Source organism: Dendropsophus ebraccatus, chromosome 1 (assembly GCF_027789765.1).
Source record: "Dendropsophus ebraccatus isolate aDenEbr1 chromosome 1, aDenEbr1.pat, whole genome shotgun sequence".
Taxonomy (NCBI): Eukaryota; Metazoa; Chordata; class Amphibia; order Anura; family Hylidae; genus Dendropsophus; species Dendropsophus ebraccatus.
In genome coordinates, this window is record NC_091454.1 from 25,828,205 (window position 1) to 25,845,020 (window position 16,816).

Sequence of the window (16,816 nt, forward strand, 5' to 3'; positions counted from 1 at the left end):
CATTATTTGCGCCGTGATCTCCAGTTTTTATTAATATGATATTGGTGTAGCAGAAAAATTTTGATTGCTCTTTATTATTTTTTTTTATATAATTTAATAAAATCAGCAATCCTGGTGCTATATTTTAATAGATCGGACAATTCCGCACGCTACGATATGTAATATGTTTATTTTTTTATATAATGAGCAAGGGGGCATTTTAAACTTTTATTGGGAAGGGGTTTATAAGGTTTTTTTTTAATACTTTAAAAACCTTTTGTATTACACTTTTTTTTAACACTTTTATTTACTGTAAAATATGCAATCATTAGATTGCATGTACTGATCTATGCCATAGCATAGCATATATCAGTGTGATCGGCGATCTATGTATATAGCCTGCCTGAGAGCAGGCTCTACACATAGATCGCGGATCCGACAGGACGGAGGTAAGGATGGCTGCGGGGGTCCTGATGACTAAGTGACAGATGCTTGATCTGTCACTGAGCACCTTAAACACTGCGATCGCTGTAGATTGCAGCGTTTAAGGGGTTAATGAGGCTCAGCTGCGGGATCGCAGCTGACTCTCATTACCTGCGGCCCCCGGAGACTGATGTGAGCGGGATCGCTTTCTCTGCAGTGCTCCGCTCACATCAATAACCCCGTCAGTACAGGGAACGTATATATATATATATATATGTATATATATATATACATTCCTACTGCACAGGGTATGTGCAGTAGGAACGTATATATACATATTACTGACGCGATGGGGTTAACAGGGCGGTGTGAATCGGAGCACTCAGGGTGGTAGCCCCGCCCCCAGTGCACCAAACCACCTTATTTACATATCTTATAAACCGCAAAGTTTCTGAAAACTGAGGCCAGGATCTAGGTAAGAAAATTAAAGTCTTAGTTCAGTACTTTTACCTTTCACAAAGAGATGCACGGATGCACTTTCTGTAGAGTTCAGGGAATGGTATACACACGTGTAGGTTTTTGTGTGCTTATAGGCCGCGGGTTGTATTTGATACGTTTCATTGTTAGTAGGTGTCTCTTTTAGTCCTTGCACAATCCATCTCACAGTTCCAGTACCATTGCATTTTAAGGTGACAGAGCTCTCAGCTGGTATAACTTCTTCACTCTTAGCAGGCACGAAGTCTTGATTTTTCAAATCTGACAGAAATAGAGAAAATAGAAAAAGTAAACAGTTACGATACTGATTTATTGAATAAAATGTTCATGTTAAAAATGCTTTGCAGGGCTATTAATATGGAGATTGTAAAAGGATGTATGAGACTCCAAAAGGCAGGGACTGATCCAGGATTGAAAACTTAGAAGAAAGACACAGGCCGCTTCATACTTCAGGAAAATCTATCTGGATTTCCAATCAAAATGCCTGGACAGATTTTCCGACACATAGGGTTCCACTGGGCACAGACACCCTAACCCAGGTGCGTTTACACGTAACGATTATCGTGCGAATTTGCGCGATAACGATCGAATTCGAACGATAATCGTACGTGTAAACGCAGCGAACGATCAAACGACGAACGAGAAATCGTTCATTTTGATCTTTCAAAATGTTATCAAATCGTCATTCGTAAAAAATTCACAGATCGTTCCATGTGAACAGTCGTTCGCCAATTTAACCAATGTGTGAGATAGGTTAAAGCGATCGCAAAATGATCGCAAAACGATTTTCTGTACGATATATCGTACCGTCTAAATGCTGATCGTTATGAAAAAAAAATCAATACTTCAACATCGCTAATCGTACGATCGGGCCAATTATCGTTTCGTGTAAACGCACCATTAAAGGGTAATTTTCAGCAAGTTAGACTAATTTAACCTGCTGATAGCCCCCTTATGTGCACGAGGCGCTGAGGAGGAGGGTATGTGTTTTACCTTCCTCCTCGGCTACAATCCTGAGCAATTAATAGTTGAATGCACGGCCCGGAGCACCGTTAAGAGCACTGCCTGCCCCCATCACGATGATCTGTTGATTATCATAAGGAGCGGGCTGGCTCTGTGCAATGGGAGCGGGGCAATGCTCCTAACAGCTCCTAACGGCCTAGTGCATTCAACCACTAATTCACCCGAGGAAGAAGGTAAACCCAAAAAGAGAATGTGGGCACCACCAATATAAGCCTGAGTGCTATACCAAAGCATATTAATAGTTCATGATGTATAGAGTAGATAAATCAGCACTCACCCGATAACAAAGAGCTCAGTTTATTCCAGGAATCCACGGGTAGCGGAGAGGGGAAGGATGCAGGTACACCTGCATCCTTCACCTCCCCGCTACCCATGGATCCTGTAATAAACTGAGATGTCTTTGTTATTGGGTGAGTGCTGATTTATCTACTCTATACATCACGTATTGCTTTCATCCAGTCCTGCAAACCCGACTTACAGTCGTCATGCCATGGCTTGTTCACTATGTGCGGTCCAGCAATGAGAGGGGTCAGGTTGGAGCAGAGGGCCCCCCATGTATTCCGCCGTTCAACAGGTTCCTCAGGGATGACATATTTTACTCCTCAGAGCTCCCTGATGATAGTTCCCCTTAAAGGACTTTTCCTGAAGCGTGTCTGTGCCGGAAAATAGGTCAGGAACTTATAGAACATGTCCTATTTTCATCCGGACGTGTGAAGGGGAAAATAGCCCACAGTGGGCAGTGGTTTTGTATATGTGGTAATCCCAATGATAAGGGTCTGCGTAAGGGTTGGTCAGCATGACAGCGTGGGGTTTACAAAAACATGGCCACTTTCTTCCAGAGACAGCCCCACTCTTGTCTCCAGCTTGGGCGGGGTTTTGCTGCTCAGTTCCATTGAAGTGAACGGAGCTTAATTGCAAACCGCACCTGAACTGGAGATAAGAAATTGAATCTGAAAGAAATTGGCCATGTTTTTGTAGCTCTTATGACGTCCATCATAACGCGTTTCAAGGTATGCTCCTTCCTCAGTTACAGAAGTGTTTGTCCTGTAGCTGAAAAAGGGGGAAACCCCCGAAACGCGTTATTGTGGACTTCAATGAAAATTTCTATCAAGTCTATTGTGGACAAAGGAGCGCACCCTCCAGATTTTCTTCTTTATTTTTGTATACCTGCCTGTGTCATGACTAAATCAATCTTGAATCTTGGACCTTTGACCTGTTGAGATTGCAGCAAATGTGAATGTCCTTGAATGATCAAGTTCCATTGAGTACTGGGCTTGTTTAGGGTTTTTCTTGCTCAGAATCCACGAACCCAGAGGGTGAGCCCTGAATTAGGCTAAATGCCCTTGGAAATATTTTTGTCAGCTGTACTGGTCCCACTTTTGATCAAAAGAGAAGTATAGGAAAGTAGATGTCCCAAACATGACTTGTCAGGAATCTTAGTTGTCCCTGCTTTTGTGACCCAAAACCTAAGATTTAAAGTTCATGATGACATCAGAGTCTTCTGCATTGTACAGTTTTCTGACCTACTTAGGTCTCTTAGCTACGCGCGTCAGGACAATTTTGCAACGTTTACAAGAAATGAAAAAACCCACAACTTCTGGGGAGAAGCAATCTTGATAGTTCAGCAGAAAAAAAATTCTACCAATAGAGATAAGGAAGTGAGACTTATGGCCATGTCAAAGTGGAGAGATATTGTGTGTGTACTGTAAGGACTCTGTAAGACTCAGGAAACATGTTGCTTAAGGAAATTGGTTTTCTTCCCTCTTGCATTAATGCCCTTATCCTTTCTTGTTGACTTCTGCTTTCGCATGGTTGATATCAATGTTCTAGTCAAGGTGTTCAATCTTAACACATATAGACCATGAAGTATCTCTGCCACTTCATATTGATTTGTTGTATACATTTTGAGAATAGTTGGTGGGTATTGGAAAAATCGGCGTATTCCTTTCCAGTGGGATCAGGAACGATGAACTGGTGAGTCAAGTGTAGAAATAGTGAAATTATTACATAGTCACCCATGAGTGGTTTGCTTGGGGTAGTAGATAAAGTTGGGAACCTTAGGATCTTCTGGATGGAGGTCACTGAAGAGTACACATGGAATATCGATGGCAAATAGATAATTTTTGAGCCAGGGCAGGATTATCTGGTGGCAGCTCATCGGGGCTAATGGTTTGGTGGAGATCATGCCTCGAAAGATGGAAAGTAGGTCTTCTTCTTGGCCTGTGGTTGGTTGTTATGAATGGAGCAAACCTCAAAGAAAAGGTCCATCTCTATTCAATGTTGTTTGAAATCTAAAGCTGAGATTATAAAGCTAAACTGTCTTGAATATTGACTAGATATCAAGAACGATTTTCTAGGTGTTGCCAATTGGCATCATCTCCTGATTCCCTATGTGATGTGATCTTTCATGAAGAAGCAGTGAAGCTTAACGCCATTGACAGCAATCCCTGCGAGGCACGATCAAGGCCTAGTGGACTCTATTTTCATGTGAAGTTTATTGATGTAAAAAATGAGGGTGCTAAATCTTCGACTGTATTGTCATTATAGGGCATTTGTTTAGGCATGTGTGACTTGAGAAATTCTCTAAGTCTTCAATTTTATGGAGAGAAGATTTGATGGTATAATACCTCAACAATCCAGTCATTTTTTTTGCCTATGAGGGCAGCTGTGTCCAATTGTGTTTCCAAAGACTCCAAGCGTTGCCTTAATCATTTTACAGTTAAGGGTATGTTCCCACTACGGAACATTCACCGAAATTTCAAGTGGAGTCCACGTGACCAGAAAGAAGCATCTTTTCAGTACAAAACACTATAAAGCTGCCTGGATTTTGTAAAAAAAAAAAAATATCTAAAGGATTCTCAGACTGTGAAACAAAATTTACTGGTCTGGTGAAACCAAAATTTTATCTACTGGCTTCAATTCTAAGAGTCACATCTGGAGGAAACCAGACACTACTCATCACCTACCCAGTACAATCCCTACAGTGAAGCATGGTGGTGACCGAATTGCAGCGTTAGCCTACGTTCACACAACATAACTTTTCTATTAATCATGGCCGTTGTTGCCGATTTGAAACAACTGATTAATGGAAAACTTACGTTGCACTGCAGTCTATGTATACACTCTAGCTGGGATCTCTAGCGACCACAGTAAAAACTGACATGTCAGTTTTGTGCGGCCGCTATTCAGTGAGTATGTCAAGTATATCATGTCAACTTTTTTTTTATAATGGAAGTCAATGGAAAAAGGGATCAAAACGAATGCATACAAATACAACTGTTTTTCCATCTGTTTTTTGAAAACAACGTAGTGTGAACCCAGTCTTAAATATTTCCTTTCCGTTGGCTGTCCGCGCGCTTCTCCGCCGGCTCCATAGACACCATTCTATGGGCCGGCGGATAGCAGAATACGCCGGCCCATAGAATGGTGTCTATGGAGCCGGCGAAAAGGCGTGTGGCCGTGCGCGCGGACAGCCGACGGAATTCCGCGGATATTATCCGCGAGAATTCTTCAGTATGAACCCACCCTTCTTCTGCAATCACTTACATGTATCATCATTACATTTACACACTTACTTCTGTAGTATAATCATCTGTGTGGTTGGCCATATATCTGTCTAGCTATATAACCTCATTGCACATATCAATATTCTTCATAACTATACTAATGTCATTAGTGGTATTATTGCTTCATATTTAGCAATTTTTGTTGCAAAAAAAAATCCTGATTCATAAGTTTTTGTGTCGTAGAAAGGGTATTGTGCAAAGCGGAAAGCCTCTTTAAAATTTACCTCCTATATTAACCCTTTATTTTAACAACCGCAGTATTGTCTGGTTAATTTTTTTTATAGTTGCCTTATAAGAACCAAAACTTGTTTATTTTATTTTATTTTTTTAACAACACATATGAGGGCTTGTTCTTTTTGTGGGACCGGTTGTACTTTTAATTGGCACCATTTTAGAGTTCATAAAATGGATTTGATAAATTTTATAATTTTTTTGTGGAGGGGGATAATGACAAAAAATTGATTTTGTCTTTATTTTTTACTTTTTAAATTTAGACCATTTATCATGTGGTAAAAATACCATTAAAATTTACCATCTAAAAATTCTTTGGATCCGTACTATTACAGTGATACCAAATTTAAATAGTTTTTTCTTTTAGTTTTTGTAGAAGTTTGGCACAATAGAAACAATAGAAACAGTTTTTTTTAACAGGTGGATTAACAAAAAGTTGCCATTTTTGCTATTTGTGGTTTTTAAGAGAATTAAAGAAGACATATGGGTAGACAGGGTATGGCTATAATCACACACTGTCAAAATAACACCTGTTTTTATAGGAAGGGACGTTATTTAACAACAAATAATGGCTGTGATTAATATAATTTTGGCATAATATAAAATATTAAGTATGATATAAATATTAAATGACAGCCATCCAATATTCTATAAGAATGGCTGTTGTTATTCAAATTGTGGCCATTCTTTTTGGTTAAATGATGGCTGTCCAATAAAAACAGTCGTCGTTTTGTCTATGGTCTCAGAGTTGTGTCCATGGTCTACCAGTTGTGTCTATGGTCTACCAGTTGTGTCTATGGTCTCCCAGTTGTGTCCATGGTCTACCAGTTGTGTCTATGGTCTCCCAGTTGTGTCTATGGTCTCCCAGTTGTGTCCATGGTCTACCAGTTGTGTCTATGGTCTACCAGTTGTGTCTATGGTCTCCCAGTTGTGTCTATGGTCTCCCAGTTGTGTCCATGGTCTACCAGTTGTGTCTATGGTCTCCCAGTTGTGTCCATGGTCTACCAGTTGTGTCTATGGTCTCCCAGTTGTGTCTATGGTCTCCCACAGCCTGACATTCCGAACACACATGACAGCTAGAGTCAGAGGTATTGAATGGAGGCGGGCCAGTACATAGTCGGTCCTATGCCAGATTAAAAAGGGGTTTTCTGGACAAGATAAACTAATTAGTGGGGTGCCGATACCTGATACCCGACACAGTGAACGAGACCGAAAGCAATTGGCTTAATTAATTATGTAGCAGCCAGGCCTTGTTACACAATGAACAAAGCCAACTGCTTCTGGCCACATTTACTGTACAGTGTGATGGTGCGTTTACACAGAGAGATTTATCTGACAGATTTTGGAAGCCAAAGCCAGGAATGGATTTGGAAAGAGGAGAAATCTCAATCTTTCCTTTATGACCTCTTCCCTGTTCATAGTCTGTTCCTGGCTTTGGCTTCAAAAATCTGTCAGATAAATCTCTCTATGTAAACTCACCATTAGCGTTAAACATCTGATCATCAGTAGTACAGACTGATTACCACCTTGCTGATCAGTCTGTTTTGACCTGAAAACCCCTTTAGGAACAGTTTAAAGGGGTTATCCAGCACTACAAAAACATGGCCACTTCCCCCCCTCTCTTGTCTCCAGGTCAGGTGTAGTTTGCAATTAAGCTCCATTTACTTCAATGGAACTGAGTTTGAAACCCCACCCAATCTGGAGACAAGAGAGCGGGAAAAGTGGCCATTTTTTTTATAGAACTGGATAACCCCTTTAAGTGAAGGAAATATAGAAACCTACTTCTAGAGACCATTTCCAAGCACTGACTCCATAGTTCCCGGATAGAGTCATATGCAGATTACCAAGCAGAAATGCACAGCCGTACAGTATCAGGAGAATAGGAGTTAAATATGGAGGACACTATAGAAATAAGTCCCTGCCTGGTGCGGTCATAGCTGCAAATGTTTTTGTTGGTTGAAAAAAAAGCTCAGGCCAGAGGAGGGAAATATGATGGATGGGAAGTGATAGATGTCTTGGCCTGTTATTAGTTTTAAGATTTTTATGTTTAAAAAAAAAAAGAAACATTTTTAAGAAAAATGTATGTATTATTATTTGTAGGGATTTTTTTTTGCCTTGGGTTAGTTTATAAAACTTTTTTATTTGTTTTAAACTAGTTACATAATTAGACTTTCAGCAGCTATCTTCTTCTCATATAATAAACTGAACTGCCATTATGGTGCATTATGCTAGCAGGCAATGTATACAGCCATGCTATTCCGCCACATACAAGACAGACTTGGGGGGGGGGGGGGTAGAAGGCCCCCAGCTAAGGCTGGATTCACACTGCATTTTTGCAATCCGTTTTTTTTTTTTCTTCAAAAAACTGATGGAAAAAACGGATGCATCCGTTTTTCCATTGAATTCCATTATAAAAAAAAATGGATCAAAACGGATTTGGGTTTTTTTACACAAAAATTAGGTCGACTACGTTTTTGTGCACGTTAAAAAATAAACGGATCCATTTTGATCCGTTTTTTTAATAATGGAATCCAATGGAAAAACGGTTCAAAACGGATGCACACACATGCATCCGTTTTTCCCATCCATTTTTTTTTTTTATTTTTGCAAAAAATGTAGTGTAAACCCAGCCTAACATGGAAATCTGCTGCAAACCCATCTTGGATTCCTTGAAATCTATCTATCTATCTATCTATCTATCTATCTATCTATCTATCTATCTATCTATCTATCTCCTAATCTATCTATCTATCTATCTATCTATCTATCTCCTATCTATCTATCTATCTATCTATCTATCTATCTATCTATCTATCTATCTTTCTATCAATCATCTATCTATCTAAATTTGTCTATCTGCCACATCAGTGCATGTTCATAAGAGGAATTTTCTAAATTTTTCTAGCTTTTTTGTTGACATTTAATTAATTCCGTATGTCTTATCTCCTTCATATCCGTACTGAGGTTATATATGATATTTTCATCACTGCATTACATTTTGCAATTATTGTAAAAAAAAAACAACAACCCTGATTTATTACGTCTTTGTGATCATCCATTACATACCAGTAGAATGTGGAATTCTATATAGAACTATAAGAACATACACTGGAGCCATCAATGCATATTATCATCTAAACCCAAGCTCCTGCCTATAGTCAGTTGGTCTTGGAGTTAGCACAACCTTCTTTTCCATGCACGTAATAAGAACTAATAAAATATACAACTCACCATTTCTGACACTTATTAAGATCATCAGGGTCACCGCTGCTGCGGCCATATTGTCCTCCCCAGCAAAGGGTCAGCTGCGGGCACCCTGGACACTGAAGATAGTAGGACTCACATGCAGACAGTCCCAGCTTGGAAGAATGACTGCTGTGTCTATTCTAAAAAGTTCTATTACCATAAGTTTGGGAACTTCTGTTTTCTATATTGCTCACCACAGATGTGGAAATTGTGTCTCCAAACACTAAGGCAACTTCTAGAAACTATGAAGAAGAAGAAGGAGGAAGAAGAGGAGAGCGAATTGTACGTTCCTTACAAACATTGCACGTTACTAATAAAAAACAAACTGTATTTAGCCCTTTTACTTGACAGAGTTTAGAAGCATGGCCAACCCATGAGGTTGAAAACATAGAGCATGTATAGGCCATTACAGATATAGTGGCCACCACCTCGATTGACAGTGTGCTATTCTGTTTGTAGCGCACCACATTAAGGCCGTCATTCACATGTTCAGTAATTTTTCTAGGTCACAAAACCTCCCGCTATTTTTTGTTGATCTGTGGAAAATCATCCGTATTTGCATCCGTTTTTGTAAAATGTGAATAGTTCTAGCTTGCATAGATTTGATCTGTGTTTTTTTTTTGTTACATCCGTGCCGTTCATAATAAATACAGATCCCATATACTTGGTAATATATTGGTAATCCGTACCGCAATCACAATCCAGGACTCTTGTTAGACGCCAGTTATCAGTGAACGATACATAATCCAGAAGGGGTTGAGAGCAAATGGGCCAGTAAAGTAAAGTGGGCAGCCACGCATAGGCTATGTTCACACAACTTTTTTCCCTCTCCGTTTGAAATGACGTCTTACATTTTGAGGTTAAAATGATGTCCGTCATTTCGCCGGTTGGCCGCCCATCAGTGCAGTGACGGCTATTGGTACATTATTCTAAATTAGGTGGACTAATTGGCCTTTGGGGGTGTCTTTCATTGAAAAGCCATTGAATTTAATAGCAAAAATGGTGAAAGGACGGTGAAAAAAGAAAAACTGTGTAAGAACAACTAAAAAAAATAACCCGCTATTTGCAATAGACGTCCAAAAATAATTGTCATGATCATTACTTTGACGTCAGCACAGACAACGTCCGCCATTTTATACACTGTGCGCATTGGACGTCCGTCATTCCATTGACTTCAGTGCATTGTATTGAAGTCAATTACATCGCAGCAATAACGGAAGTCTTTTTAAATAGAAAAGGCGGCCGCCTTTTCTCTTTTTTTGATGTTGTCTGAACATAGCCATATAGTGTATGCATGGCCGATCACATATACATTTGCCTTCCTTGCGGTAGGCGACAACGAGTGGGTTGGTAGGGGTTGGTAGGATTTTTTCAAATGCCCTGACCATAGTAGTGCAAAATATACATATTTAAGAAAAAAATATTTTTGTGTACAAACCCAAATTTTAAATCATATGTGTGATAATGGCAGAAATATTTATTTAATAATTATTATAGTCATATTCATTCAATATGAAAGCAATATTTACTCTATAAAAAGAGATTTTTATCATGAGGAAATTTGGTGGAATTCCGTGGCGGAGCTCTCAGCGACGGAATCTCGCCTGCCTCAGTGTTAAACAGTGCGTCTATGGGAGGGCTTGCATGCCTCTGTCCTCCACTCAAAGAATTGACATGTCAATTCTTTGAGCGGAGACTGGAGGCACTCAAGCCCTCCCATAGACACACTGTTTAACACTGAGGCAGGCGGGATTCCGTTGCGGAGTGCTCCGCCACGGAATTCCACCAAATTTGCTCAGTGTGAACAGGCCCTAAAAAGGAATGTATCATCTAGATTTTTTTACTAATTAAAACTAGACACTCTTTTAGCATTTTTTATGGTTGTAGTTTTATATTCCTTTTACTGTACATAATTATGTGGCTGAGCTTATGTGATGACTACAGAAGAGTGATTTTTACAAGGCATTAAGTGTCAGATTAGTAAATAATCTTTGATCTTATTATTATTGTAAGGCTAGGTTTACACTTATCCGGCCATCCGATGGCATTTCCCTCTGGTGCAGTAGAAAAGCGCCGGAGGGAAATGGATCTTTGAACTGATTTAATTAATTTCAATGGTCCAGTTAGAATCATCCATAGTGGTGCCGGGCCGCTGGACCTGCCGGAGGCCAGAATGCTGCTTGCTGCGTTCTGCCGTACGTCACTCATGTTTAATGTAAAAAAAAAGGATAGGACAACAGATACATTTCTTTCATCAGTTGTCAAAAAAGCCGGACCGCTGGATATATGGAAACCCAACCTAAGATCTGTGATAATATACATAATGACACAATTAAAAAAAAATATATATATATGTTTTTTGTCAACATTTTCTCTTCTCTAAATTGATGGATCTAGATCAAGTGATCGAGGTGATAGAAAATCAAAACACTTGAATTTAGGGGTTAACACCAATATGATTCTAGATGTCACAATTTTAATTGAGTAGGTGAAAAAAAAAAAAGTAAAAAAATTAAAGTACAAGTATATTCTCCAGACATTGCGGGTTATTTATTGCACAATGTTTTGGCCTCTTTAACAGTTGAGCAATCATCACTCTCTGCTAAAATAAAAAATTATTGACACACACGTTTTTTTCTTCCCATTTTTACTCCAATCGTACTCTTTTTGCATGAAGACCATTTATAGTGTGAACTAGAAATTGTAGTATTTTGCATTCTTATTATGTTGTTTTTTGCTACTATTGTAAATGATGATATAGTATGGTTCAGGGAAGAAAAAGAGTGCTGCACCTCACACCTATGGCTGATACTAGTGCCGCTTGGCTAAATAAAAAACACATCAGAATTTTGTGTATGAATTGATCAAGCCATACTGCCCCATGTACCTCGTGCCGGTATCTGATACACATGGGTCCCTACACTAAGTCCACACCGTGCCAGTCAGTGGCCACCAACCCCGCAGGCACGCATAGTCAGGGAACGGGGGCCATGGGACGGCCCTGCGACCCCCATGCCACAGGACCAGACCCAACAACACCACACCAGAACCCGGCCAGCACCGCCGGCGGAGAAGGGCGCCCCCAAACAGCACAAGTCTGGATGAGGTGTTGCACTCACCATAGCTGTGGCAAACAGAATGGGAAAAAAACAGGAGGGATTAAAACCATGTGCACTCAGGTGTCTCCTGCTAATTGTGGTCATGTGGGTCTCACCAGGAGGGATGTGCAGCGGTTCCATTCTCTCCAGTTCGTGTTTTACAGTTCTCCCTCTCTGAACAGCTCGCACTCCTTTATAAGACCCACATGACCAAAATTAGCAGGATATGTCTGTGCTCACATGTCTGGACTTTATGTCTTCCCCATTCTGTGAGAGCAGCAATGGTAAGTGTGATACCATATCCATACTTGTGTCGTTTGGGGGCAGCCTTCCCCGCCGGTGGTGCTGGCTGGGTTTTGGTGGGGCTTTTTGGGTCTGGTCCTCTGACATTGGGGTTGCAGGGCCGTTCTATGGCCTCCCTTCCCTGCATGTGCACGCTTTGCGGGGTTGGCGGTCGCTGACCGACACGGTGTGGAGTTAGCGTAGGGACCCGTGTGGACCAGAGGACCTGCGCGGTGGTACACGGGGCAATATGGCTTGATCAATTCATATACAGACACTCTGGTGTTGATTTTTAATATAGGCCTAGCGGCATTAGTATCAGCCATAGATGGGATGTGCAGCGGTTCCATTCTCTCCAGTTCGTGATGATATAGTATGACAAAATGCTATAGAGTGAATACATCTTTAAAATATAATATAGTCATTTCCCCCCCCCCAAAAAAAATGTAAACAAAAATTTATAGTTCATAATAGTTAACAAAATATATAAACTTTACACTTTTGCCATAGTACCAATAAAATAGTAGATAAGCACGAGTCTATAAAAAAGGCCCCAACAAATAAAATTAAAAAAGGGCAAAAAGTAACCAATCATATCACTGTTTACTTTTTTTTTTTTTTTGCTAAGGGCTTAGGCATACAGGTTTGTTCTGGTCCTATTCAACCCCCCTCTCCAGTTGTATGGAGTTACAGTTTGGTACCTATAGGCTTCAATAGGGACCTAGTGCTCTACTGTATGCATCCAGTCAACTGGAAGGATTTAGTATAAATTGTAGCATTTTTCATTAAATCCTTCATTATAGAGGTATTATTCCCTAAAAGCAGTGCTTCCAGGAAAGCATAGCCCATTACAGTCGTGAGAAAAATTAAATTCTGTGATTTTACATAAAATTCTGGTCCTTTGAAATGAATACAACCTCTGATAAACAACACATGAGAAGTTACAATGTGTAAGGATTTAATAAAAAAGTAGGCCAAAATACAGAATGTGTGTGAAAATTAAAGGGGTAGTTCAATCTCCATAACTATATCTAAAATATTAGGTAATTAAAAGTGCAGAAACTTTGCATTTGGTTTTTATTAGCTTTTTAGCTCTGTTGTCTAAGTTCCTGACCACTGTTATCAGCATTGGCCAGGTCGGGCTGATGACTCGCTCCCTGGCTGGAGCATACAGGCTCCCTGCCCCCTTATCTGCAGTAATCCATCACACTGACAGCTCCCAGATCTCTGGAGCTGTCACAGTTGGTGTAGCTGAGCTAAGCACAGAACAGCAGAGCACAGGCCAGCAGCCATGAAGGGGACCAAGAAGAGCACCAGTCACAGTGAATTATACCACTTCTAAAATGTCCATCAATCTACGGAGAAACATTACCACAAGGGGAAAACATTCAAGACAGTTGACAATCTTCCCAGAAGTGAACATTACAGCAAATACACCCCAATATGCGGAATGCTCAGATCAATTGTAGACAAAACAGTTACTATATCTCTATTGGCCTCATCATGGTAAATGTTAAAATTTACAAAGTACAATTTGAAAAAAGACTGAACTAGCATGGAATGTTTGGAAGGGCTTCCAGGAGAAAGCTTTTTCTCTAAAATGAAGATGACAACACAACTTAAAGCGTAACTGTCAGTTAAATGTCTTTTTTAGAAATCAATAAATATGAATAGTACAAGTGATTTAAAGAAACTCTGTAATAGGTTTTATTAAGCAAAAAAGTTTCCTTCTGTACTCAAAAGCTGTTTCCCTACCTCCCCCCTCACTTTCTATGTCCATTATGGTCTATGGAGAGGGGAGGGTCAAGGGGGATGAGTAAGCAGAGAGAGGAGAAAAGCAGGGCTGTACAAAACGACAACCTGAAATCTTTTCTCACCAAGCTCTCAGATAAGCACTGACCTTTCTGACCCCTGAATACAGCGGTTTACGTGCCAAAACAGTCTGCAAACGACTGAGCTGCTTATCTATTCTCTCTGCTCACTCATCCCCCTCAACCCCTCCTGGCTCCATAGAATATAATGGGACTCAGCAAACCCGTCTTCACTTTGCTCCTCTGTAATGAAAACAGCTTTGCCTGAGAATGAACAGGTAAGGAGTAAGGGGGGGGGGCGGCTGGAAAACAGCTTTTTGAGTACAGAAAGAGGCTTTTTTGCATAATAAAACCTAATACAGAGTTTCTTAACATCGCTTGTACTATTGATTTCTGAAAAAATAAATGAAGAAAATAAAATGACATTTACACTTTAGGGCCATGTTCACATGGCATAAGAGACCGGTTGTTCCATGACTGAGCAGCCGATCTCTCAAAAGATCATCTTTATGGCCATAGAGTTTTGATGCGGGCGCGTGCTGATGCGAGAACTTCCCACTGCATGCTATGGAACGAGCGGCCAGAGCCCCTCGCTTCTTAGTCTGCACTGACATGGTTTCTGGAGAAAACTGACAAGTCAGTTGTTTGCGGCACCTCGAGGGATCCCGACCGGAGCGTATACTATGCTCCGGCCAAAATCCCATAGATAAATAGACAATGTATTTTTTTCCTATAAAGCCAAAATCCCTCCAGAACAATGTGAGGGTCATGCTGAAAACCATTAATGGCCGAAGGTTCCCCCATGCCTGTTCTAGAAGCTAATAAATCATGGGATGTACTTAGTTTTTCACATTTCACCTTTCTTTTTGGCTTCATTTGACATAGTGGAATGTGCTGGGTGTTGATCATCTGAGGTCGTAGTTACCTACATACAATATGTAAAACTATAGTATCATAACTGTAATATGATGTTATAGGAATAAAAATACAAAGTTTGGTAATGTGCACATTAGGGTAAAATAAGGAACTTTGATTTCCTTCAGCAGTAGCTGCTGGGTGCAAAGAAATGCATACATAAACGTACTCTTCATATAGGAGACTACACAAACTATTCTATAAGTCGTCAGGTTATTTTCCACAGTTTACAATGTATTTTAACAGGAAGTCTGGGTATAAAAAAAATCTGACTCAGTGGAGTAACTTAGAAATCTTGACCAAAACGAGACATGATTCACATGTATGTATTATTGTATAAAACTCTAAATTCGTATATATGAGACATAATAAAGTAAAATCCGATTACAAAATGTTTGATATTTGATGTATTTCAAAGGCATGCCTCTTAAAGGGACATCACATAAGAACAGGCACAACATTTTGTTAAATTGTTAACACTAAGGACCCTATTACAGGCAGCGATAATTGGCTAATTTGGCGATTATCGTTCCATGTAATAGAGAGAGCGATCAGTTGATGAAAAGATCATCGACTGATCATTTCTGTAGGACAGGGATGGGTAATCTTGGGCTCTCCAGCTGTTGCAAAACTACAATTCCCATCATGCCTGGACAGCCAAAACGCATTAGGTCCAGTAAACGAGTGCAGAACTAGTAGATCAGCGCTCGTTCACAGTATTGATTGGGCAGCTATTGGCCCGTGTAATAGGTCCTAAGTAGGGATGGTCCGAACCGAGTTCGTACGGAGTTCGTACGAACCCGAACCATCCGCAATGATTACCGCTGTCTGCCCGCTCCGTGCAGCGGACGGATCCAGCGGGAGGAACGCCTGGAAAACTGGGATACAGCCATAGCCATAGGCTGTATCCCAGTATTCCAGTCGGTCCTCCCGCTGTATCCGCCCCCTGCACGGAGCGGGCAGACAGCGGTAATCCGATGCCGAGCGTTCGGGTTCAGCCGAACCCGAACCTCGGCGGGTTCGGACCATCCCTAGTCCTAAGTAACCTCCTAAAGTCATGAGAGGACCAGAAGTTCTGATTTGTCTCTTTATCTTTGTGCTGTTTCTTTGGAATCAAAGCTTAGTTAAGTGTCACGTGACTTTCTTCAGCTCTGTTGATTGGTTGAGACTGATAGAGAGGCGTGGCATATGTGAAAATTTATAATATATAATATTATAAATATAATTGAATTTCTCAAAATTTTTTTGAGATACATAACCCGATAGCTTTGCGTCTTAAATAGAGTTGTCAGGCCCAATCCTTACATTAAGTCATTTCTTTAATTTTAGAGGGGTTATCCAGGATTAGAAAAACATGGCCACTTTCTTCCAGAAACAGCACCACTCTAGTTTGGGTGTTGTTTTGCAGTTGTAAAGCCTCTCCCAAACTTTGGACAAGAGTCGCCCTGTTTCTGGAGGAAAGCAGATATGTTTTTCTTAGCCTGGATAACCCCTTTAAGTTTAAATGGAACCTGTCAGGTCACTGGGTCCTCACAAACTGGCCCAAAATCCTAGAAGGTCAAAAGAAAAGCATTTGAATGCTGCTCTTTTTAGAGCTCTACAATCCCTTCAACCCCTTTTTGTGAGGCACTGGGGACATGACAGGTTCAGTTACAATCTCTCACCTAAATGAACATTGGTCATGGAGAGATGCCAATCCCTTCTAATATAACTGTAAGATCATGCATTGACCCTCTTAAAGGGGTTG

General features: G+C 40.4%; 1 protein-coding gene across 1 annotated transcript in view; it reads right to left on the bottom strand.

Annotated features, from left to right (window-relative positions):
* Window positions 1-9,360, bottom strand: part of CSF1R (colony stimulating factor 1 receptor) — a 39,359-nt gene extending 29,999 nt beyond the window's left edge. The window contains exons 1-2 of the mRNA XM_069969129.1: window positions 8,949-9,360; window positions 913-1,158 (exon numbers count right to left, since the gene is read on the bottom strand). Of these exons, the coding sequence (XP_069825230.1) occupies window positions 913-1,158; window positions 8,949-8,997 (295 nt within the window). The 5' untranslated portion in view covers window positions 8,998-9,360. The remainder of the gene's footprint in view (window positions 1-912; window positions 1,159-8,948) is intronic.
* Window positions 9,361-16,816: the final 7,456 nt, after the last annotated feature.